Source organism: Artibeus jamaicensis, unplaced genomic scaffold, assembly GCF_021234435.1.
Source record: "Artibeus jamaicensis isolate MK-2021 breed Jamaican fruit bat unplaced genomic scaffold, CSHL_Jam_final contig_603, whole genome shotgun sequence".
Classification (NCBI taxonomy): Eukaryota; Metazoa; Chordata; class Mammalia; order Chiroptera; family Phyllostomidae; genus Artibeus; species Artibeus jamaicensis.
The window spans coordinates 290174-314360 of record NW_026521904.1 but is presented as its reverse complement, the minus strand read 5'-3'; the positions used below and the strand labels follow the sequence as shown (position 1 = coordinate 314360).

Here is a 24187-nt window from a genome sequence, read left to right as displayed (position 1 = left end):
GACTTAAATATAAGCCGTGACACTATTAAAGTTCTAGAGGAAAACATTGGCAAGAAAATCTCAGATATTTCACGCAGCAACATTTTTACTGGTATGTCCCCTAGAGCAAGGAATATAAAGGAGAGAATAAACAAATGGGATCTTATCAAAATAAAAATCTTCTGCGTGGCTAAAGAAAACAGTATTAAATTAAAAAGACGACCAACTGTATGGGAAAATATATTTGCCAATGATACCTCAGACAAAGGTTTAATCTCCAAAATATACAAAGAACTTACACGACTCCACTCTAAGAAGACACCCAACCCAATTAAAAAATGGGAAAAGGACTTGAACAGACACTTCTCCAAGGAGGACATACAGAACATCCAGAGACACATGAAGAGATGCTCAATATCATTAGCTATCAGAGAGATGCAAATTAAAACCACCATGAGATACCACTTTACACCAGTCAGGATGGCTATCATAAACAAAGCAACAAACAACAAATGTTGGAGAGGTTGTGGAGAAAAGGGGTCCTTAGTTCACTGTTGGTGGGATTGCAGACTGGTACAACCATTATGGAAAACAGTATGGAATTTTCTCAGAAAAATAAAAATCGACCTGCCTTTTGACCCAGCAATTCCACTGCTAGGATTATATCCTAAGAATCCTGAAACATCAATTTCAAAGAACCTATGCACCACAATGTTCATAGCAGCACAATTTACAATAGCCAAGAGTTGGAAGCAACCTAGGTGCCCCACAGTAAATGAATGGATCAAAAAATTGTGGTACATATACACAATGGAATTCTATGCAGCAGAGAGAAAGAAGGAGCTACTACCATTTGCAACAACATGGATGGAACTGGAAAGCATTATGCTGAGTGAAATAGGCCAGGTGTTGAAAGACAAATACCATATGATCTCACCTTTAACAGGAAGCTAAACAACAAAACAAACAAGCAAGCAGAATAAAAACAAAGACACTGAAATGGAGAACAAGGGGACAGTGACCAGAGGGGAGAGGGAAGGGAATTTAAGGGGGAAGGGGGGAAGGATTTGGAGGAACAAATATGAGGGATGCAGGGACAAGAGCTGGGGGTGGGGTGGGGAGATGAGAGGGAAGTGGGGAGCACAGGATGGGAGGACTGGGATGGGAGAAATAGACAAAAAAAGGTACTTGAAAAATAACTAAATAAAAAATAATTAAAAAAATAAATGTTTTGCTCCTTCTGTGTCTACAGAGGTGTTTTGTTCTCTGAAATGAGAAGAGATACCATTAGGTGCTACTAGCCACATAATATTTGAAACTTTTTAAAGTATTTTAATAAAAAATATTCAATGCTTATTTTTAGCCAGGTTCAGTTGAGGTTAGCTATGATATCTGACATTAAGGACTTTAGTAGGGGATACATACTATAAAAAAGTTAGAAGTTGAACAATAATAGTGAAGAGTAGTATACTTTTGAAATAAAACAGAGATATACACTAAAGTTGTAAATAATAATTAAATAATCAAATAAATAATTGATCTAGGAGTTCACATGAGGGAACAACCAGTTGGAGAAAATTTGGGGTAGATTGAGTTTTAATTGGTTCTTTGAATTTGAGTATAATTTTAATTGGCATAAAGTAGGTTACATATCTGATTCCTACTTATTCTCTGGGCAAAGGTGAACATAACAGAATGTCATGCTCTGTTATACACAGGAGCCTAGAATAAGATTTCAGGGTGCAGGGTCTATAACTCAGATTGTGGCTTACATTGACCAAAGCTTGGGTTTTGGTGTCAGACTTCCATGGGGTCACATCTCAGCTCTAGCATTTATTTATTGGTGTGAGGGCTTGTTCAAATCTTTTCTGGTAATGGGACTTAGCACAGTGCCAAGTCCATGGGAGATGCCTCCAAATGGTCAACACTTGTATTATTGTAAAAGCTCCAAATCATATTGAAGATGGAAGCCAGTAGGCTTTATTGTATGAAAAGTATCAGATATGAGAGAAGATTTGTCTAGAAATCAGAAGCTAGAATGAGTCAAGAATAGGTTGAGTAAGAGTTAAATGTGGTTTGAATCAAAACAATTCTGAATACAGGTGTGTATTAGGGGCTAGTTTGCTGAAAGGTATTGGTCAAATGGCAGAGGAGCACACAAGACAGCTTAAAGCTACAGAGCCAGGTCTGCTAAAGGACATTATATAAACGGGTAGCATACTGATAATAATATATTTTTTATAATTTTTCAATGCTTTCTAGATGCCCAAGTATCATACTCAGTACTTTATGTACATTATCTTCCTCAATCTTCATTAGTCTATAGGTAACTGGTATTTTTACATTCATGTAAAACTTTAAATAAGAAGGTCTAACACCATCAAGAATTTTCCTAAAGTAACATAGCAAAGTAGGAAGCAGAGCCAGAGCCAGAACTTTCTCACAGGTTTGCCCAAAAGAAGTCCATGGTCATAATCACCAAACTCCTATTTGCTCCCAAGGATGTCAAAAGCACTTTGAAGGTCACAATCATGTAGACGTACTTGAGAAGATAATTTATATATAGTTTAAGCTTACAATGACTAAATATAATTCTAATATTGGTTAGAGTCAAATGTTACTGGTCAAAATATTAAATATGTATCAAACTCATAACTAATAAACAAGGGCATTACAGCTCCTTTATGACACTTGCCACTGACAGTTGTGACTGAACCTGGAGGGGACACTTCAGGGACAGAGGCTTGCCACATCTACCCATGACTGAATCTTTGATTTGTCATTGCAGATTTCTACGCCACAGGGACACTAATTAGTGTCTTTGAGAATCAGCAAAGGATAACATTTTCCAAAGTTTCGTTTATGTAAATAACCCCTGAATAAAAGAACTATTTCTTCCTCTTTCAAAACCTCCTTCGGACCTAGCTGAGCAACACAGAAAAGTTATACTAAAAGGAGACATGATTTTGATGTTATCTGAATGACAAGTCTGCTTCTTTTGGTCTGTAGCAGGCTTGTAAAAAGGGGCAGAATAGATCATGCAAAGCTGGCATTGCCAAATCAAGTGTTAGGTGGGAGCCTTGACCCCGTGAAGGGCGCCTGGTCCAACTGATGTGAAGTAGACGGCACTAGGCCATCTAGATGGGCAGTAGCTACTCCCCGTGGGCTGGTTACCTCCTGCTCTTTGGGGAGTCAGCATAGTAATGTCAAAAGTTTCGGGGTATTTTGAGAGAAGTCACATATACAAAATTTCATGTGAAAGCTCACAATGCTGAGTTAAGATGTCTGCTCAATTAAAAAGAAAGAAGAAAAAAGCACCATCTATGCCAAATAAAACACGTTTTTTTCCAGGTTCAACATGCAAGATGCCAGGCTAGAGATCTCTGAAAACCCATTGATCATTGTTTAAAGGAGTTTTTTCTTCCTTGTGCGAACTTGTCCTTGCTTCATAGAGGCGTGTAGCTTCAGACTGGTGGAACAGATGCTCCAGAAAAGAAAGTTTGGCTATAAAAAACTGAATTGAGATTGTTTGTGTTCACTTTTTTGTTTCACTTCTTATGTATGTTGAATGTCAATTAAAAACAAAATGAAAAATTCTAACAAAGTTTTAAAATATTCAAATTTAATTTAATTTAATTTAAAAGAATGTAAAATGAATGGTAAGTAATAAGGTGATTAATCAAATATAAGCTGACTTAAATTTTGTATAATACTGTAAACTGCTAGGTAGCATCACTCCTCAATTTTAAGGGCCTGGCGTGATTCTTTTTCATAAGATTTAGAAGTACTTTGCTTCACCACATACAAAGTTGCTTGCATTGAGTTTGCAGAACTACTTAACAAACCCCACAAAAGTTAAATCGGAGATAACCCAGAATAAACACAGTATTTATAACTTGGTGACAAAAAAACACCATTCCCATAGATAATCACAGTTATTTTTTAGTGTTGTCTAAAAGGCACCAAGATGTTTGTTAATTTATAATAATGTAAAGTCTAAAATTAAAATTAAACCCAAATGAGAAACTATGAATAAGAAAATTATTCATATTTAGTTATATAACAGACTGTTTTTACACTGTCAGTAAAATGTGGTAGAGACTACATTTCCAAATGTCTGACTGACAATTGTCATCCTCTGAATTTCCAGTTTATAACTAACAATCGTCGGCTTCTGACTCACCACACTGTGCTCTCACCTGGGAAGACCAGTCGAAGAAATGACTAAGATTACAAACTAAAATGTCTTCAGGGCTGGTCAAGCATTCTGCATAAATTGATGAAGATATCATAACCCTAATACACTTTCAAATACAAAAATTTAAAAACACCATCCCAGTAAAGCAAAAATACTATGGGCAATATTGAGTTAGTCACTTGGCAGTAACTCCTGCTTTAGACTTATTAGCCTCACTGTTTAATGTGTAAATAGCACATATGAAGTCAGTTTTGTTCTTAAACAGGTCTTTGAAACATAGGTAAAAAAAAAAAACTTTCAGAGTTCTAGGTGCGTGCTGGTGATCTTGGGAAGCATGGATGTTCCAACACAGGTTTCTGCCAAGCAGTCAGGCAGGTGCTGGGGGTTTCAGAAGTGAAAAGGAGAGCATGAACGGAGAGGAACTCAAATCACAGCAAAAGATACAAAACAGCTCTCCTTCTGCATCTAGAATCTGATGTGCTTCCTTGTCCATTCTCCTAGCATGACTGCTTACCAATTACACCTACTTGAGAAAAATAAAGAATTGTATGGTCTCAGAAGAGCTTATTTTGGGCATGGTCAAGCAATCAAAAAGATCTGAGGATCAATTTACCTTAGGCAGAGCTAAATCTTTAAACGGGTTAATTTATTAGTATACTTCAGCACCTGGATGTTATTCTATTTTGGCCCTAGTTTGTCTATGCAATTTGAAGAAATTACCCTTCAAAAGGATTTTTTTCTTTTTTGTTTCTCAGAATGAAGTAATCCTCAAAAGAGCTTATACTGACAACTGAGCTATGTGCTCTGATCTTTGCTTCATGGTCAATGTTATTATCCCCGTTTTAATTCAGGTGCACATTGGTATCAGGGCTGGCAACAGGTTTTAAGGGCTATTATGGCAAGCTCTTAAATGGATAAGAATAACACTAATGATAAGGACTACTTAGGTAGGTTTGTAAATTAGATCACTCTTTTCCCAATCAACACAACACAAATTTGACAGATTTACTTGGAGGATAGTGTTCAGCCAGACCCCAAAAGCAAAGTTCACAATAAAACCATTTACTAGTTAAGAAATAGAGACAGATTCATAGATGGAAAGCAGGATGCCAGCTAAGGGAGGGAGAGTTTAGGGGGTGGAAGGACTGAGCAAAAAGGAAAAAAAGACTCATGGACAACAACAGTATGGTGATTATGGGTAGAGGGGGGATAAGGAGATTAAATGGTAATGGGAAAAATAGGAAAAAAATTAAAATGAAAGAAAAAGAACTAGGTGAAAATTTTGAGTGTTCTGTAAAAGTCTAATTTTCAATTTAGTCAGCTTTCAATTTTCATTTTGAAAGGATAAACAGTCATAGATGACAAGCAAACATACTAACATTTTAATTTGTATTCAAAAAATTCTACTCAAAATTTTATCATGCATTCATTAAGACTAAGGAAGGTGGTATAAGAATGGGTGACGGATAAAATTTAATCAGATAAGAATATTGCACCTTGTCTGGTTACCAAATAAAGTACTTTAATAACAGTGTGCCAAAGGAGACAAGAAAGAAAATATGTCAGTGTGCAAAAGAGAGCTTAAAGTAGGTTAAAAAATGGTGGGAGTCGCACAATTTTAAATTTTAAAAATTCATTTGAGATTTACCAACCCACAGAAATCCATCTACAGGAAAAGGAATGAAGGTCTCACTTCAAAAGCCAATTTTAAGCACTGTACAACTATATTTACAACAAAATGTAAAGTACATGATGCTAACACTGTTGTTGAGAGTGAGGAGGTGCTGGTGGCAACAATGATAAGGTCAAGGAATTGAAGGGGTTGAGACCGGCTATCCCAGGAAAAGGAGCCTGCTTTGCTGGACTTTTACTTCCAACAGGATGGAGAATCTTTTTCTTTTGTGCCCTCAGCTTTTAAAGCAGGCTCTGACGTAAAATAAATGGCAATACGTATCTGTTGCATGGATTAAAGCCTAGACTACTGAATGAACATATGAAAGTAGCTGACCTGCTTTCCACTTTGGGGATTCTTAGAGGAACTCAGAGGCAGGGTTGGGTGATGACCACTTGGTGAGGAGAAAATCATTAATGTGAGGATCTCAGGACATACCATTAGAGTAACATTTCCTATGATATTTGTTGTATAAGATAGAGAACAGTAGGGTAAAAATAACAATTACAAAGTTACTTTCAATATAAGGCTTTATTATATATGTTGTAGATGAGAATTATAAAAATGTCATGTTAATAATCTGTGCGAAAGTAAAAGCTGTTCATTAGTATCTTCAAGACAAGAAGGAACATTTCTTCTTTCTTTTCTTTCTTTCTTTTTACACTATGGAGGTTTAGGATAGCACACCCAGGAATGTAAACTTCTTTCCTGTCTATTTGATCATGTGCTATTGGCATTAACACTGTCAATAATTCATGGTAAAAGAGGAAGTTGCCATGAAAGGTTACCCATTGTCAGGCTATGATCAATAGGTAAAACCACAGTGGGTGATGTATTATCATGTATAAGCCAGAATCACTTTCCCATGGATCTTGAGAACAGCAGGTTACACTCGGTTTTTGTAACCTGAGCTAAACTTATTTGTTTGTTATCCTTTCACCGCTGTTTATAGACTATGCCTTGAATACATTTTAAGTACAGAACATCAGCTCTTGCTATTTAATTCTTTCGTTCCGGCAGTGGGCCTTTAGGATTTGCCCCCATGTTTTGATGTTGACATTTATATATGAACAAACAAAACTGTCACTTTCTTTTCGTGTCTCCCTGTATTGGGTCACTTTGTGCTATGTGATATGATCTCAGACAATTCAATGCAAGGAGACACATGTCCCTTCTCATTGGAAATATGAAGACTGCAGCTTCCTATTACCCTGTGGGAAGGAAAGCAGGTCAGGTGTCCAAAAGTAGTGGAGGAAAGTTAGTGTCATCATTATTTCTCTTCCCTCATAGAAATAATATAAGATCTTGAGGCATGAACAGCACCGGTTTCGACATAAAAGGACAAAGAGAAAACGACGTCTCCATTGTTTATAGTTATGGTATTGTGGAAGAGCACTCACCTAACACCAAGACTATCCTTCCCAAACACTTTCAGACACATTTTTAATCTAATATCATCTTGGAAGCTCAGGAAAAATATGTTGTTCACTTATTAAAATAAACTCCTAAGAGACAAATAAAAATAATACAGCAGCCATTTGGCCTCTTTGTTTGATTTAGAAAGTAAAATCTATTTGTGTATCTACCTAACTACATATATGTTTTCAGAGTTAGAACTTTAAAACATTTTGATACTCTAAACATTGACATTTGGCTTTGTTAAATTGTATGTTATTTTTTATGACACCAAAATGCTGGTAAATAAAATAATTTAGACATAAGTGGGTAAGAGGTTTGTGTCAAGCAGTGTAACTTTTATGATCAAAGTCATTTTTCATGTGAAAGATGCACCACATCACGTGATTATAGTGGCCCCTAGAGATGATCTGCTGATGCTTCTCCAGGAAAAACAAAGGTAGAATGTAATAATAATAATAAAGAGGAAAAAGTGTGAAAGCTATAAAATGACTCTGAATTTCTTCTGTGTTTTTTTTCACCTTCCTCCAAAGGTTCTGTCCTTCTTTACTGAGGATATAAAGGTATGGCAGAAGGAGGTTTACGGTTGTTCAAATGAAATAATACAATAGTTAATAAATGACAATATAAGAAGAAACTGTTTCACAGTTTGTGCACAACTTTAAACATACTTTTGCCCCACCCTATATATGTTTTTTTTTAGTTTAGCACATCCTTAAACTTGCTTGACATAGAACAACCATTCTTCCTGATACATTGAGAGCCTATAGCTCTTCCACAATAAACTTACTGCCAGTGCATTGGAAGGGAAGGGAATCATAAAAATTCATCACCTCAAAGGAGAAGCACATGAGATTGTACGTAAAGAAAATGACATCATGGCTGGGAGAGAGTGCCACTGTACATTTGCTAATTACTTGCAAGACACATTAATGTAAAGAATATTGCCTTTTATGCCCTGGCTGGTGTAGCTCAGTGGATTGAGCATGGGTCTGCGAACCAAAAGATCGCAGTTGGATTCCCCATCAGGCACATGCCTGGGTTGCAGGCCAGTTCCCAGCAGGGGCCAATTCCCAGCAGGGGATGCACAAGAGGCGACCATACATTGATATTTCTCTCCCTCTCTCCTTCCCTTCCCTTCTAAAGATAAATAAATTAAATTAAAATATATATATATTGTCTTTTCCTTACTTGGTATTGTTTAGAGATGGTTCCGCTTATCAGTTTTCAATATGCTTTTTGCAAACTGACAAGTACTTTACCCACATCTCTTTAGGAGCACAGGGATTCAAAGGCTGGATAAAAACTTTCATGTTTCCCAACTCAAACTTGAGAGGGTAATTAAACAGATGGTAACAATAAACGGAATCTGAACACATCAGGGATGGGAGGCCCTTATTAAAAGCCTTATGCACCGAAGGGAAAGGAGAAAACAACTCTGGGGAAGTGGTTTTGCAGCCAGCATCTTTATGTCTGCCTTGACCTCAGGAGCAGAAGCTAGTCAAGCATTAGAGTGGTTTTCCTGGGAGAGGACACTCAGGAGGTCTTCTGCACACTCCGAGGAGCAGGAACGCCAAGTGAAACTCAAGGAATTCGACTATGCCTCAAGCTTGCCTTCAGAGATGTCCATCTTGGACACACTGACTTTGTAACTGTCACTTCACTAAGTCCCCATGCCTCCAACACACATACATGTACACACGGGAATCTTCTAGGTTGGAAAGCTTATGCTTGAAGCACAAAGCTATTTTTTCTACCTGAGGCCAGAAACTAGGTATTATAGATTCCTATGGTAACACAACATTCAGAATATTTTCAACTTCATTCTTGGCAACAGAATGGTCTCCTATTTATTTTATCCTTGAAACAAATGGGAATTCTTCTTACTTCTCATTACTCAACATTGTCTTTTTTTAAAAAATAATTTTATTGTTGTTCGATTACAGTTGTCTGCAGTTTGTCTTGAGTTAATCTGCAGAAAAGGAGAATTGAAGCAATCTTGATATTTCAGCTTTTTGATGTATGTGGTTATTTTTCTTAGAATGTAAAAATGAGCTCAAATAAGTATTATATACATCTCTCTGTATATATGTGTTTACAGAGAAATAGAGGAGTGTATATATATTCACTATATACTTGTATGTATATAAGTATAATAGATATATATGTGTATATATATGTGTGTGTGTGTGCACCTGCACAGAAATAATCCAGTATATGCAAGAAAGGATCTTGTTACCACGGAGGTTTACGGTGCTATTGTGCCATCACAAAAGCAATGATGCTGTTTTGCCATTACATGAGGCACTTACAACCTGGGGGATAATCAACTCAGTATTCTTCTGTTTTCTCAACCTGCTTCAGTTCCCTGCTCCACTTGGCAAGTTCTTCGAGTGCCATTTATGAGAAACATGCAGCGTCACTACAGCAATGATTTAGCTTTAACTAAAGTGCGAGCAAGCAAAGGACAGCGTTTGACAGCCTGTGTCTTAGATGAATTGAGGTTATAAAGATGATCTATCAAAGGACATTTTTGAAAACTGACACAAGTATTAAAATTGGAAAATTTGCAAGGTTTAGACAAATGTAAATCACACGGAAGACATCATTTTTAGTCTTTATTTTGTGGGTTTACATCACCATATAACTCTATACAAGAATTTTTTACATATTTTTCTTTTTCTTCAATATAAGGCAATCAACTTTATATTCGCCTTGTCCAGGTTGTCTATCCCCAGCTAAGAAATTTATTCTCCACTAAGCCAAGCTTCAAGAGCCCACTCCTTTCCCATTTTTTTACTGGCATTTCTTTTTATTTATTGATTTTTTTTTTAAATTTGGGGGTTTTGATACCTAATAAGTATGAAAGAGCTTTTGCCAACTTCTGATAGAATTGTACCAAAAAATGATGTATATCACTTTAGGAATTTGCTATAAAACTATATTAATAATATTGACTATGGTTCTAATGTTATTTTAAGAGTAAAATGTATTAAATGAATTAAATAAGGCACTGAAAATAATTTAGAGGCATAGCATAGTTGCTGCCACATGGACTATTTTAGGTACCCTTTTTAAATTAGAATGTATACTTCTAGATTACTGATTATGAATATCAGGGGACCTAAGGTTTTGATTCATCAGTAATTCTCCTTTATGTCCACACTAAGATGTAAAAGCAAGACCTCTGGCTCTAACTTGGGATTTCAGAGCCTTCACAGGCTGGTGCAGAAGCTGTTTTTACCTATAATCTCCAGTACTGCTCTGCCCCCTTGTGCTGCAACAGTGAACTCAACAGAGAAAACAGTTCGTCTTAATCTTTGTACATGAACTACAGAAAAACCCCACTGTCACTTCTCACTTTTCTGGCAAGTTCAAGGTCAGTGTCTAGCTAGCTATTTTCAGCTCATCTCTTCTTGATCCATGCAGAGAAATGACAAGGTAACGTGATTCAGGGTCAGCTGTATCACAGGAACCGTTACATAAACGGGGAAAGCGAAAATCAATCCTAGCTGACAGTGACTTCGGGATAATTCAGCGCTCACTGGATGCCTCTGTCAGCTCGCCTGCTTCAAATACCATGTGACTTCTGTCAGATCTTTTTAATAAAACTATATTCTCACTTTCAGCAACCTAAATAAGTATTTCACTCTTTTGACTATGGTAGCTTTCTAGATTTGTAAGTTATACCAATGATTCCCTGAAAAATCTCATGGGTGATACCATTACCCTGCGGGTTGTTATTGACCTGAGATGCAAAGTCCGTACTTCTGCAAAAACATGCCCTTATTTTGGGGTGACTTGTGAGAGCTTCCCTACAAACTGTTGCACCCTCAGCATTGAGCTCAACATGCTTCCCCAAATCTTTCTCAGCCCTGACTCCTCTCTCCTTCTTCGTGGTATCAAGCCCCTTCATCGGTCATTTCTATTTTAGAAATCAGGTTTCCTTCTTCGTTTTCCAGGTTCATTGTTGCTTTCCTCGTTAACTCTGTATTCCTTGCTAGAATGTTTCCCACTAATACAGAATTGGAAAAGATATTTAACAAGATGTTCGACATTAGTGCCATTCCCACTGACAGCACCTGATACGCCAGTTTGGGGAAGGAGCCATTTTTTATCCCACCCACCTTGTGCTCCCATGAAACCGTGAAGCACTCAGCACTCCACTGAAGCACAATTTACCGTAATATTAGTTGTCAGTAAATTCAAAGACGGGACTCCTAAAGCTATAAAATGGATTAGAAGCAATTTAAAAAAGAATTAACAAACTAGAGTAAGAGTATACTGTCAACAAACAAATGCTCCATCATAGGACTATAATTTGGAATTTTAATTACCCCTCTGCTTCTGTAACAAAACAATGTCTGAACTGGCAGCGATTTGAATCTCTCACAGGTCATTGAGCATTCTAGTTAATTACTCTATGAATAGCCTGTTTTTCTCCCCTCTGGAAACACGTTTCTAATGGCAGTCAAGGTCTGACAAATGTGTCATCTACATAATTAGCTAGGAAGCAACACAAAACATTAAACATGCTTTGTGCCGACAACTATCAAAACATTTCATTTGTTGTCAATTATTCATTACTTTGTAGGTTCTGAAGGGGTTGTTATTATGGAAATAAGTCCAGATGCTAACAAGGTTAGAGTTTGGGATTCAAATTAGTAATCATAGGACTAACTTTTAAAAAAATATGTCTCATCTCGTGTACATTCCGCACCATGTTCAATCAGTAGGAGATTACAAACAAATTTAGCTACGCTCAAGTTAAAATGGAAACGATACAGCCATGTATGTGAATTCAAGAGCCCAGGCTCATCCTTTGAAGTACCAAGTCTTTAGTCGCTGTAAACTTTCTGAACCTTTGACAAGTCCAATTTGTGCTTGGTAAACAGAGTTAAAGATTTTCACAGCATGAGATGACATGGAATGGCAAAGACAAGGGAAAAAAATCTGTGGTGTTTTTTTATTTGTTTTCCCCCACAGGGCATATTATGTAAAAGTCAAATTCAGGCTAGTAAACTTTTTCATCTGCTCTACAGCAGACTACTTACCTTAGGTAACCCTTGACTTTCATAATCTTTTTTTTTTTTTTGCTTTTTCTGAAATCTTGTTGCTTTTACCATTGTTTTAATACCATATAAAAAGGCAAGTATTTTGTTGAAAGCAGCACTCCTGATGTATATGGAGGATATAAAAAGATTTCTCAACAAAATTGACCTCTCAGTGGCAAAAAAAATTGCTGTGGAGGACACAGTATTGTGTAGTCATATCTGAGGCTTGGATCTGTGGAGAGTCTCACTTCACTGTCATCCAGCTTTTCCTTATAAACCACAATGGCTTACAAATGTCATCCACAATAGTCCAATAAAGATTAGGAACAAAACACTGTCCTTACGTTGATGAGATAAGAAAGATTTAACTGCAGAATGCAGTGTATAACAACAGCTCATAAGGCTTGCTCTTGAATCAGAGAAATAGAATTCAGATTATATTCGTGTGTGTCTAGAATTTAATTGAAATGATCAGTTTATTTTCTACATAATGTTTGATCAGATGCTTGTACTACAGAGCTAGATAAAAAGACAGAAAGGAAACAAATTCTATCAGTAGAAATCAAGAAGACCCGTTATCTACAGGGTGAGCAGAATATATCAGGAAATAATTCTACCCTGAGCACTGAGAATGCCCAGTTAATAATAAAAAAAAAGATCAGCCACTTGCTAAGAGAAAATAATTGTCTGTATCTATATATTTCAAAGCAAAAAGACAACCACATCTCACACTAAGTAGGACACATTAAAATAAGCTTTAATAATCTTTATGCAGAAGGAAACTAATCCATTTTCAGATCATACAATCCACAGTAATAAAAGAAAATCATCAAACTAAAAACAATTTTAGAAATAGCTGCAGATTCTCATTTAATTAACATGCAACAGATCATATATTTATGAGAAAGTCAAAATATTTAGGAAGCCTATAATCCTGTAAGCCTTAATGTGGTATAAAAACAACAAATAAATGCAAAGTGTTACTGTTATACATGCCTGCCTGATCAATGGTTTTCACATATTGATCTATAAATGGAGTTGACAGTCTGTGTTGGCTGCACATTTTCCAAGCAGTGCTATTTTTGCACAAAACCAATACGGGCAATTACCTTTGTTTGAGATGCCAAGTCTTATCAATTCAAAGTGATTTAGTGTCATTTTAATTAAATATCAGAATCCACTTCAGGACAATTTACACAAACAAAGCCTCAAACCTAACTATAAGCTTGATTTGAAGTAAACATGAACAAGTCTTACAGTCTCATAATATTTCTCAAAAACTCTGCTAAACAGAAGGCGTATATTTTTAGTAGCAATTTTTATGTCTGCCTTTTTGGCTAGCCACAACTTTGGCAAGTATCCTATAATACCAGAAGAAACAAAAGAAAGTTGTTTCCTCTTTTTCCTTATAATATATTAAAAAGAAACATGAACGAACCCAGACCGTTAATGGAAGCAAAAGGAAACTTAAGTGTTAATGTTTAGGAGTGGTTCAAGCTAAGTCTTTATCTGAACACTGATAGAAAGATACTTCCCTGTCCAAAATGGCCATGAATGAATTAATGAACTTCTGTGAGGTTTACAAGATGGAAATGGTGAATATTCATACGTGTTGCTGTTTAAGCCACCAGCATTAAATGCCGAAACTGCTCCTCTTTGCAAATCCTCTGTCTGCAGTCTCCTGACTTTGACTACTTAAACTCTTCATTAATAGTCATTCTAAAATAACTACTAGGCTGGAGCATCCCTCTTATAAATAACATCAAAACCACATGAAACTCTTTGCAATAGCTATTTGCTGCCTGTAAAGGGACACACTTCTCTTTTTCCCATTTACTTTACACTCCTGTCTGCTTCTGTGGTTGGCACATTCAGGTAAATTGCAGCCCACCTTCAAGTGGGCTCACTCTGGTGCTGAGGATGAGCCAACATATCACTAAGATCAAAGAGCACTCCTTCCCACCAATCAGAGGTCTCCCGATGTCTCTCACAGGTAAGACATTTTCTAGCTAGCTGTGTCCTCCCTTGTCCAAATTTCCTACCTCTCCAATATTTCCCAGGTGGTAGAATGGCCTCTTTGAATTTTGTAAAGACATTGATCTTATTAACCACATAAAAATAATAATTTGGTGAGTAAAGAAAATGATGCATACCTCTGATAAAATAGCAATGGGGTATCAATGCTTACTTTATTGAAATGCTTCCCTGCAACACTTAGGTAATCAAAACTCTTAATTTAACAAGTAAAGTCACCTATGTTTGCAGGGATCAGGGTTAATATATGTTTATATTGACATTTCTAACTATTACTCCTAAATTTAAAAACTAACAAATAGGCTTTTATCACATATTTGGAGAATTTTGTATTATTTTCTGAGTTCATAGCTATATTAAATATATAATTAAAAATAATAAAAAGAGGAGTTTATGAACTAGTGTCAAATTATATAATTGATTTGACCCTGGAACCTTTTTAAATAAGTTAAATTGTTCTGAATAAAATATCATATTCTTATGTTATTGTGTACTCCAATAAGTCCATATTAAATTTGTATGATTAGCAGGCCAGTGTGCGTGTATACATAATGCACATTAAATAAAGTGCATAACATATATGTAGTCTCTAAGTACTCTTACTTTTTAAATTACAGATGAAATGCATGAGTCTCTGTTACAACAAACCCTGCTACATGTGAACATGTGCACACGTTGTTAGTATACATCTTCTCCCATTTCTCCTAAGTTCATAATTTTCCTCCTTGACCTCACCCCAATCTTCAAGTTCTGAAAAATCAAGCTCTTAGTTTAGCTTAAGCAGATATCTTTAACAGGCTTGTTTGAATAAATACACCAAAATACTTTACATTCTGTCAGTATCTAGTCAGAAAATTGTGCATTGAAAAAAAGAGATGAAAAGAACTGAGACAGAAAGAAAATTAGCACCATGGCGGGCTCTCAATACAGCATCTCTGAGCCAAGTTTTCTCGGCAAAATGACATATCCTCCCTGAAATACCCTTTTTATATAATTAGGCACTAAGCACACATAACCAAAGTAACTTTCATTTTTGTTCCTTATCGAGGAATACATATTGTCCAAGCTAAGAATGAGGAAACAAAGCTGTGATAATTATAGCTAATTTAACTTTGGAAAACTCTTATTCTCTAGTAGTCCAGCATATAACCCCCGAAACTAAAGTTATGTAACAAGGTAATATCAACAATGAGAAACTGCATGATAAAATCCTGCCCAAAAGTGAAAAATGCTAATTTTCTCTCATTTAGCAGCTGGATACAGAAATGCTCATTAGTTTTAAGAGGGTTAATCCTTTTAACTTTTGCATATTGATATGCCAATTATGCCTAATTGTACAAGAGGCATCAGTCAAGGTAATAGTGCATAAACACATGAAAGTTATTAAGTACATCCCAACATGTAATAAAGTAGGTGTTAATTGGTAGCTGAGTTCTGCGGGCTATTGAGGTGGATAATTCATTGAGAGATGGATCACTTGTAATTTCTCTCCATAATTCCTTTTGCAGTCTCACGCTGTGATGTTTTCATGCTTGTCAAAAACAACTGCGGCATAGTGCCTTTTGTTAAACACAGCCAATAAAATATGTTAGGCATCATTAAATATACTTAACTTTTAAACTTTTTCAAAGGTACAGTTCTTACTGATAATACATTATAGAGATTCCAATAATTTACTCTAACCACTGCCTCAAGTTCATAGTTGAGGAACACTGTAGCTGCTTCAAAAGCAGAGACAGAGCTGGCAGTGTCGCGCCTCCCAGCAGACGATACTTTTAAAGGAGAAAATAAATAAGGAAAAGTGCATCTCTGAGTACCTTATCTAAGAATGTATTTCTCACTCCCAAAATATAATCACTGGCTTCCTCATGCTAAATTTGCCTATAATACTGAAGAAGGGATGTTTAAAATCATACATTTCTCAGGTGCCTGAGATGACTGTGGGTTAATTTTGCACTTGAAATTTGAATGAAAAACAGGGAATAAATGTAATTGGTAACATGCTACTCAGCAAGTTTATTTCATTTAATAACTCAGTGAGGGAGCTGCATGTTTCATCGGCCTCCACGATATTAACAGAACACACAATTAATAGCTCACATGTTTCTGCAGGATGGATGGGAATCACAGCCTGTCCCTAGCTAACCTATTTCTCGCTTTTGCTCTCACTGTGAGAAACAAAATAGATCTGGGGTCCAAAAGAGTGGCTAACATTGCATAAATAATTTTGCAACATCCTATGGCCTCAGCTGCAAGTTACCACCATTATGGAAGAAAATTAACCAGAGGAGACTCATCGCAATCAGTGTGTTTAGTGGCTCAGGATGCGTGCAGGGGCAGGGACACAATTGGCAGTAGAGTTCATCTCTAACTATTTTATTTCAAATCTTCCTAATGATACATTATCAAGACAAAATGGCTTCCTCTCCAAACCTTAAATCACCCCACCATTTCAATCATTTAGGCTCATTCCAAATCAAATGCTAATTTACAATACCGTACATTGCTGGAAGATTTTAAGAAACAATTTTTCATATTTTTTAAAGACTTTATTTTTCTCAGTTCATTCTTAGCTAATTTTAGCCTCTGGCTTTTCAAAGTGATATACTATATTTGGAAGTGCAAACACCACATGCTAGCATAACCTCATTATTTTTATGACACTGAAGCATGATAGTGGAGGCCCTTAAAATGAGTCAAAGGTGCTCTTCAGTATAGCTCCAAATCCACTTTATCACTCTGGATTAAGCCCATCTCTTCTCTCACAACTGGGAATATCATTATGACTGTAAGTAGGCAAGATAAATACATTACAAAAAACAGTTTTCTAATACACATTAGGAAAACAAATAAAACAAGGCTAATTTGTGTGTGTGGCTTTTTAAGAAATTCTGTATGAAGGCACTTGGGGTATTAGGAATATTGACTTACGGGTTCAGTGACCTTCCCAACATCGGTGAGGATCATGGATTTACTTTGGCTCAGCCTGTCGTGGTGGCTGTTGGCATTTTTGATTCTCATCTGCACAGGTCCAGTGCTTTGGTGGGTAGGATTCAGTGTTTCCACAGAGGTATCTGAATTCGTAGATTTCTGCATATTATGGTGTTTTCCTGATAAAATATAAACATATCATATTATTCTAAATGTACTTTTTCATGAAAAGCTCTTGGTGGAATGCTTACCCCTATTAATCAACAAGGTAATGAATGAAGTGAATAGTCTCCATTTTTCTGGGTAGTGAAGAAAAAGATCACTCCTCTGTAATTTTTTAATCAATTAAATTATGTAGTCAGTACTGTAGATACCAGAGTACTTCAGAGTTCATAGGCAGCATACTCATACTCTGTGAAGTTCCTATTTTATTGAGGAACTAACAGCAATATAATAGAATCTTCCTTATATAGAGCTGATACTACCAACAAGTCTTCTTCAGGATACACAATTTTTTACACATATTTTCATCTGTTAGTTACTCCATCCTGTTCTACCTCCACACATGACCACCAAGACTCTGTTTTGGTGAACAGATACCTATGTCAAGTCAAATTTCATTGAGCAGAATGGCATTAAAGAAAACCAAACCAGTCCCCCTATCAGATATGTTGCCTTGCTTTTATTAGCATCATGCTCAGCCCCAGTGCTCCCCTCATAATTTCACCTGGGGAATTAAAATTCTTTCATCCATCACCACCTGCCAATTGAATAGATTAAGGAGCTTAGTTGGACATAATATGTGCAAAGAATACGAAGGAAAAGAAAATCAACACCATTTATTTATTATTTATTTACTTATTTATTTGTGGGCATATTTAAAGGAGTGGCAGTGGAGAAATAATAATTTGTAAAAAAAACAGAGATGACTAAACTGTGGCAGCATCAGTAAATGGATTGGGAGGGCTTTAGTTGCTTCCCCAAATCCATAATTCTTTTCAACTGTTCCTCCCCATAAGCACCACAAAGGGTATATCATCTCATTTAGAAAAAACAACTGCAAACACAGCTTCTAAGCTTCTGGGAAGAGATCCCCTTGCAGTCTGATGTTTGTCTCCATGTTTCACCCCTGCAGACATTCCACAACTAGCCTGGGCATGTGTGTAAACATTTAAAATAATTCACCAGTTATAGAAGCCAGTGGAGTCCAAAAGGAGTATATTTTAGGATGACAACTTTATTGGTAACCCTATGTCTGTTGAAGAGACGATGGGGCTTGAATTATGATAATGTTCAAGGCAAGTGGACGGGAAAATAATTAGAAAAGAATGAAAGTATTTTCATAGGAGGAAAAGTGTTACCTTAAAACTGGTATCAGTAAGTCAATTAAGTTATAACTTAAGAATAAGTTAATATTTACTGAATATGTATTATGTGTCAGGCTCTGTTTTCAGTGGTTTAATCTTTGCAAAACTTATGAGATAGACATCAAACATGTTTGTAGAGGGAAAAAATGAGGATCAAAGTGACTAATGACTTTTCCAAGGACGCTGGACAGAAACAAATGAAGGAGTATGCATTTTCCTTTCCCACAAAGACCCAGATGTCTATCAACAGGTGAATAGATGGGCACATTCTAGTTGATCTACACAATGAAATATTGCTCAATAATAAAAAGTAATGACATAATGATGCATATGGCCACATGGATAAATCACAGATTTTATGTACAGAATTAAAGAAGCCAGGCCAAATAAAAAAGTACATATTGGCCACTTATGATTTCGCTTATATAATATTCTACAAAACATAAAGTAACATAGTGGCAGAGAGCTGATGGGTTGCAGGAAGAAGTGAATTTTACTGGGTAGAAGGACATTTTGGGGGCTATTGATGTTTTGTCATCCTGATTGTGATGATGGTTTAACAGTAGTAGTCTACCTATTTTTAAAATAATAAAATTGCACATTTGAAATACTTGCACTTCAGTTGTACCTCGCAAAGTTGTTTACAAAAATACTGTTTTAAGAATTCCTTCACAGATTTATTTCACTCATATTTTCATTTTAATGTTTTTGTGAGTGATGTATTATAAAAATGTATTTAATTGAGAGTAAAAGAGTGCTTTCAATAAGATTTGAAGCAATAATTTGAATAAAAGAAGACTGTCTTCACTATTCATAGAAATAAAATGACAGCTGCTTTGCTAAGAAGAGTTTAAGATACATCAAATCTCTCCACTAATATAGGCATATGGTTCTTGCCTCTGTATCCAAGTAGAATAAGATATAATTGTATATATATATATATATATATATATATATATATATATAATTTTTTTAAAAAGTAAACTCAACTACATGGACCTGTTTAAGTTATTTCTCCATATAGCTTAGTGCATAATAATTTTGGTTTTATTCTGTGTGTGAATTATTATCAAATCTCTTAATTTTTCTTAGCCAAGTGAAATTTATTTCAAAATAACAAAGCAGATCCATGAATTTTTGACATTTATGAAAATGCTACTATTAAAATCATGAGTTTTTTTTCAGGGTATAATTTTGTGAATTGAAACGAAGATGAATGAAGGAGTGAGAATCTAGAAGTTACCCTTTGAATGGAGGCCCGGGATTCATGGTAATTTGGTTATATAAAAGTGCCCATCATGACTTCAGTGGCAGCACTGTTGCTAATGCGCACCTTTGTGATCTTGTACAATTCCATGACCTCTGTTTTACCATTGGGGAAAAAATGATAGTGGGGGCAGGGGCAGCCAAGAGCACCAGTGTGACCTGTGTTGTTCTGACACTGATGTGCATGAAGTCAGGAGCTCAGGAAGTATTAGTGAAGATCTACAGAGCTCAATAGTTTTAGGCAGACAAGCAACAATGTAATAAATGGTTCAGTATGAATCCATGCCCCAGGATTTGGGTGGGGAGAAATTTATAATTAAACATGTAATTTTTTTCTAGAAAATTATGGGTTCTCCTGTAATTGCATTCAGTGCTTGATCTTCCATATTACTCATTAGATTCAAACTCTAACGATGCTAGATGCTGTGTTTGTAATGCTGGTTGCTGAGGCAAATCGCTGAGGCTGAAGTCAACTTTCTTCTGACCAAGAGCATGAAGCCACTGTATTTACATAGCCCTGCCATGTGCCATTTATAGGACATGTTGCTTCCTCAAAGTCTGTGCAAACTGCACTGTCAAATGAACATTTGCATTCTCGTCTTGATTGCACAACCCATCCACACTTTGCCTAGTGATGTGCTGCCATCAAAGGGCTGCGCGTTACTTAAAAAGCCTCTTATCTGGCTTTCCCTCCTGATTTCTCAGGGACAAGCTTCTGAAAACATTTTCAAAATCTCCCTTCTTTAGATTTTTCTGTTTGACTGATCTCTTCCCCTATTACAGGGTTAGCATCATTTTTCTCCTCTGTCACTTCCTTTCCCATCTGACCCCATTTCACATTTTGTTGATACTCCACTGCCCTCCACTTGTTCTCTTTATTGAGCTTCCCTCGTAATTTGTTCTACAATGGCAGTAACTTGGTATTATTGTATAGTTATTCTCATATTTGCAAATATTTCATGGTTTCTAACTTTGCAGAACACAACATTGCACTGAGAAAAAATACATAAAACAATACAAAACCTTTTCTTAAAGATTCATATCAGCAGAGTATAAATTATCCATTCAATATTTGTTGAGATTCTCTTAAGTGGGAGGCACTATATTAGAGGATGAATACACTTTTTTTTTAACCAAGTGTCTTACAGTTGTTAGGGTGTAGAGAAACAAGTCATAATTAAATGAGAATAGAGCTGTGTCTAGGTTCAGAGAAGAGCAATGGCATCAGACTCAGGTGGAACTGGGAAGTGGAGAGAGAGATAGGCAGCAAAAGAGATCATCCAGTCTGGAGTTAAGTTAGAACAGGTTGGGCATTTCAGGCAAGTGGCTCATCGATGCAAAGGTATTCAAATAACCTGAGATTATAAGGTAGATATTAAAGTCTGTTATGAAGAAAAATATAGTACCAAGGAAGTTTAAGGAACAGACTAATGATGGATTATATTTTTAAAAATAGCATTTATCCTTGGTGTGTGTCAATCTGATCATCTTGCTAGCCTTTCATTGGGCTGAAGTATTGACTGAAAACTCCACCCCTTTTAATCTAGCTAGTGCTGTAAGGGGTTGGTGTTCTAGACCCTCTGAAGAAGAGAATGTGGGAAAAGGGCTTTCCTTGGTATAAAACGAAATGTCTTGTATGGATGATTTGAGTGCAACAGAGAGAGAAGCAGTGCCCTCCTGCACAACTGAGGGAGATGCAAGAGGAAGAGGGGAGGACACAGGAGGAAGGAAACCTGGTGGACTGAAGCGACAGCTGTGCTGGTGGCTGTGAAACTTGTAATTGCTAGGCTTGTGGGTTCAAAGATGATTTATGCTCTTCCATTCTGGTAGGAAACACTCATACAAAGTGGATACAGCTGGTTATAGGCCAAATTCTGCAAGTTGTATTTGGATTCATTTTACAGCCATTTCTCTTTAACAACTTTCAACTTCTCATTTTCCCTTGACCTACCTCCAAACACTCTTTTTTCCCTCTACCAGGCACTTATGTTTCCTTTCATATTTTGTATGTCAAAGTTCCTCCTGCAGCAAGTAGTCAGGCCTCATCCACAGAGTCAACACTTCTGAAATTCCACTTAATCCATTTTTCCTTACCGAATCCTTGAAATATACCGACTCTCTCCATAAATCACTTGGGTGTATAGGAGAGAGTAATGATTACATAAATTGACATGGTTAGTCAGGCTTTCCCTTAACTCCACCGAGTAGTATTTACCTGAATCTCAAACTGTGATCTTCTGTAGTTATGTGGGAAGAATATCTTGCAGAAGACCAGCTTTGATCAGTCAACTCAAAGACTTGGAGTCAGGTCATTCTACCTACCCTGGAGGTAGCATTTGTGATGAAGGATAGGCTATTGATTAGCATTCTAGTAAATGGTGCTCCCTGGAATTGTGCGATATGGTGGCCCTGTCATGCTGAGCTTATTTTCGACTCTTTATGAAAGAAGGTTCTAGAGGAACAAACTCCATTATGAAGCTTCCCAACCTCAAATCAAAAGAAACCCTTCCACCCCGGGGTCCAGTCAAGTATGTATGTTCCTGAATGTGCTTCCAGGAACATATGTATGAAGTTCCGGATGTACTCAGGAAGGCAGTGAAGAGCTCCATTTTTTCAGTCTTTCCATATTATTATTATAAGAATATTCACAGGGGTTTGAAATTATGTTCTATTATTCTATCCATGTTTTCATTCTTCAATGACCTTTGACTTTCTAAATTTGGTAGAATATTGTAAAATCAGTATTCATGAGTATTTATATGCAACTTAGTGTCAGCAAAATTTTTGTTAACTATAAGTCATATTAACTTTAAGTTTGATGTGATCTACGTGATTATTTTCAATTTTCTTGGTTCTTCCTGCAACATATTATCTGATCATCATCATCCTCACCATAATTATCAATGTTACTCATAAAACATTGATGTCTTATGCATTTATGTTCTTACAAGAATCACACAGAGCTTTGGTGAATTAATAATGAAAATATCGAAGAATTAGTTCATTTTACACATGTCTAACCTATCCATTGATTTTATAAAACTTTCCAAATAAATACCTCTGAGTTAAAAATTAAAATGTAAATCACTTAAAACTGGCCTAAAATTTCTTTAGACTTCCTGATTTTGTATGTACCAAGAGAAGAGCAAGAATAGCTTCTGATATTGCACTAGTTCCACTTTCAATACTGTTTTAAAAACAGGAAGCCGTGATGACAATGCACTTCATAAGGGCCGCCCACACTCTTGCTCTGCTCAACAGACTTTGTTCTGTGCTGTTCTGGGCCCAAGTCTCCACTCTCACTGCAAATACCCAAACAGGGGTGAATGTGATTGTTCATCAAATCAGAAACTGCATTGCTGGTCTGTCAATTATTTCTTGCACTCTGTTAATTATATTAAGTCTCAGTAGGTTGCCCTTTTGAGTTAGAAAGTCAATTTTTGGCATCTCTTTTCTATCAGTGGCATTAAGAGTAGAAATATATTAAGAAATTTTTAGCTAGGGGGTACTGAAAACATATTATGCTACATCTCCATGATGCCAGGCAAAGAAAACCAAAACTCAGAGAAGCTTCCCCAAAGTGCTGCAGTCTGTTGAAAAGTAGTCCTGGACAGGACCCAGGTCCTAAACCCCGGACATCCTTGCTTTAGACATAGACCTCCCAATTCAAGTGGAAGCTGTGTATGGGAAGATAAGGTAACAAGAATTGCAAAGGAAATCTCACAGATTGGAGATTTAAAATGATAATAGGGCAGCCATATTGGGTACATGAGACGTTCTGTTTAATCGTTTATAAATATGCCTTGTGCTCCCTGACAAAACAATATAGACCAAATGTTTATTGAATATATAAATAGAAAAGATATGAAAACAAGTTAATGTCAATGGACATAGCTTAGCAAAGCATTACCAATAGGAAAATGTCTTTGACCAAGTTTATTTCTTGTTTAAAAAAATACATGTAATTCACCCAGGCTATAGTTTCTGAGGGCCAAATGAACTGTCATATTTTGTGATCAGTTAGAAGTAGAAAAAAAAAGCAGTTCATTTTATTTCTTTGGAGGCTAACATTAAAATATACTCAGATGTTCATATGATTTTTTAAAAATATGGAGAGTACTATGTTTCCACTTCAGAATAACTTTTTGTCTCTTTCTCAGAAAAATGTGAATTTAGCACCAATTATAATTTAGCAGAGTTAACTGTTCTGACAATAGAGTATATTTCCTAGAGTTTCAAACTTCTTTAGCTGCTTCATAGTCCTTCTCCA

At 36.2% G+C, this 24187-nt stretch overlaps 1 protein-coding gene across 1 annotated transcript in view; it reads right to left on the bottom strand.

Annotated features, from left to right (window-relative positions):
* Nucleotides 1-24187, bottom strand: part of ARHGAP15 (Rho GTPase activating protein 15) — a 633529-nt gene that overhangs the window by 586494 nt on the left and 22848 nt on the right. Inside the window, exon 2 of the mRNA XM_053670683.1 lies at nucleotides 17285-17463. Within this exon, the coding sequence (XP_053526658.1) occupies nucleotides 17285-17449 (165 nt within the window). The 5' untranslated portion in view covers nucleotides 17450-17463. The remainder of the gene's footprint in view (nucleotides 1-17284; nucleotides 17464-24187) is intronic.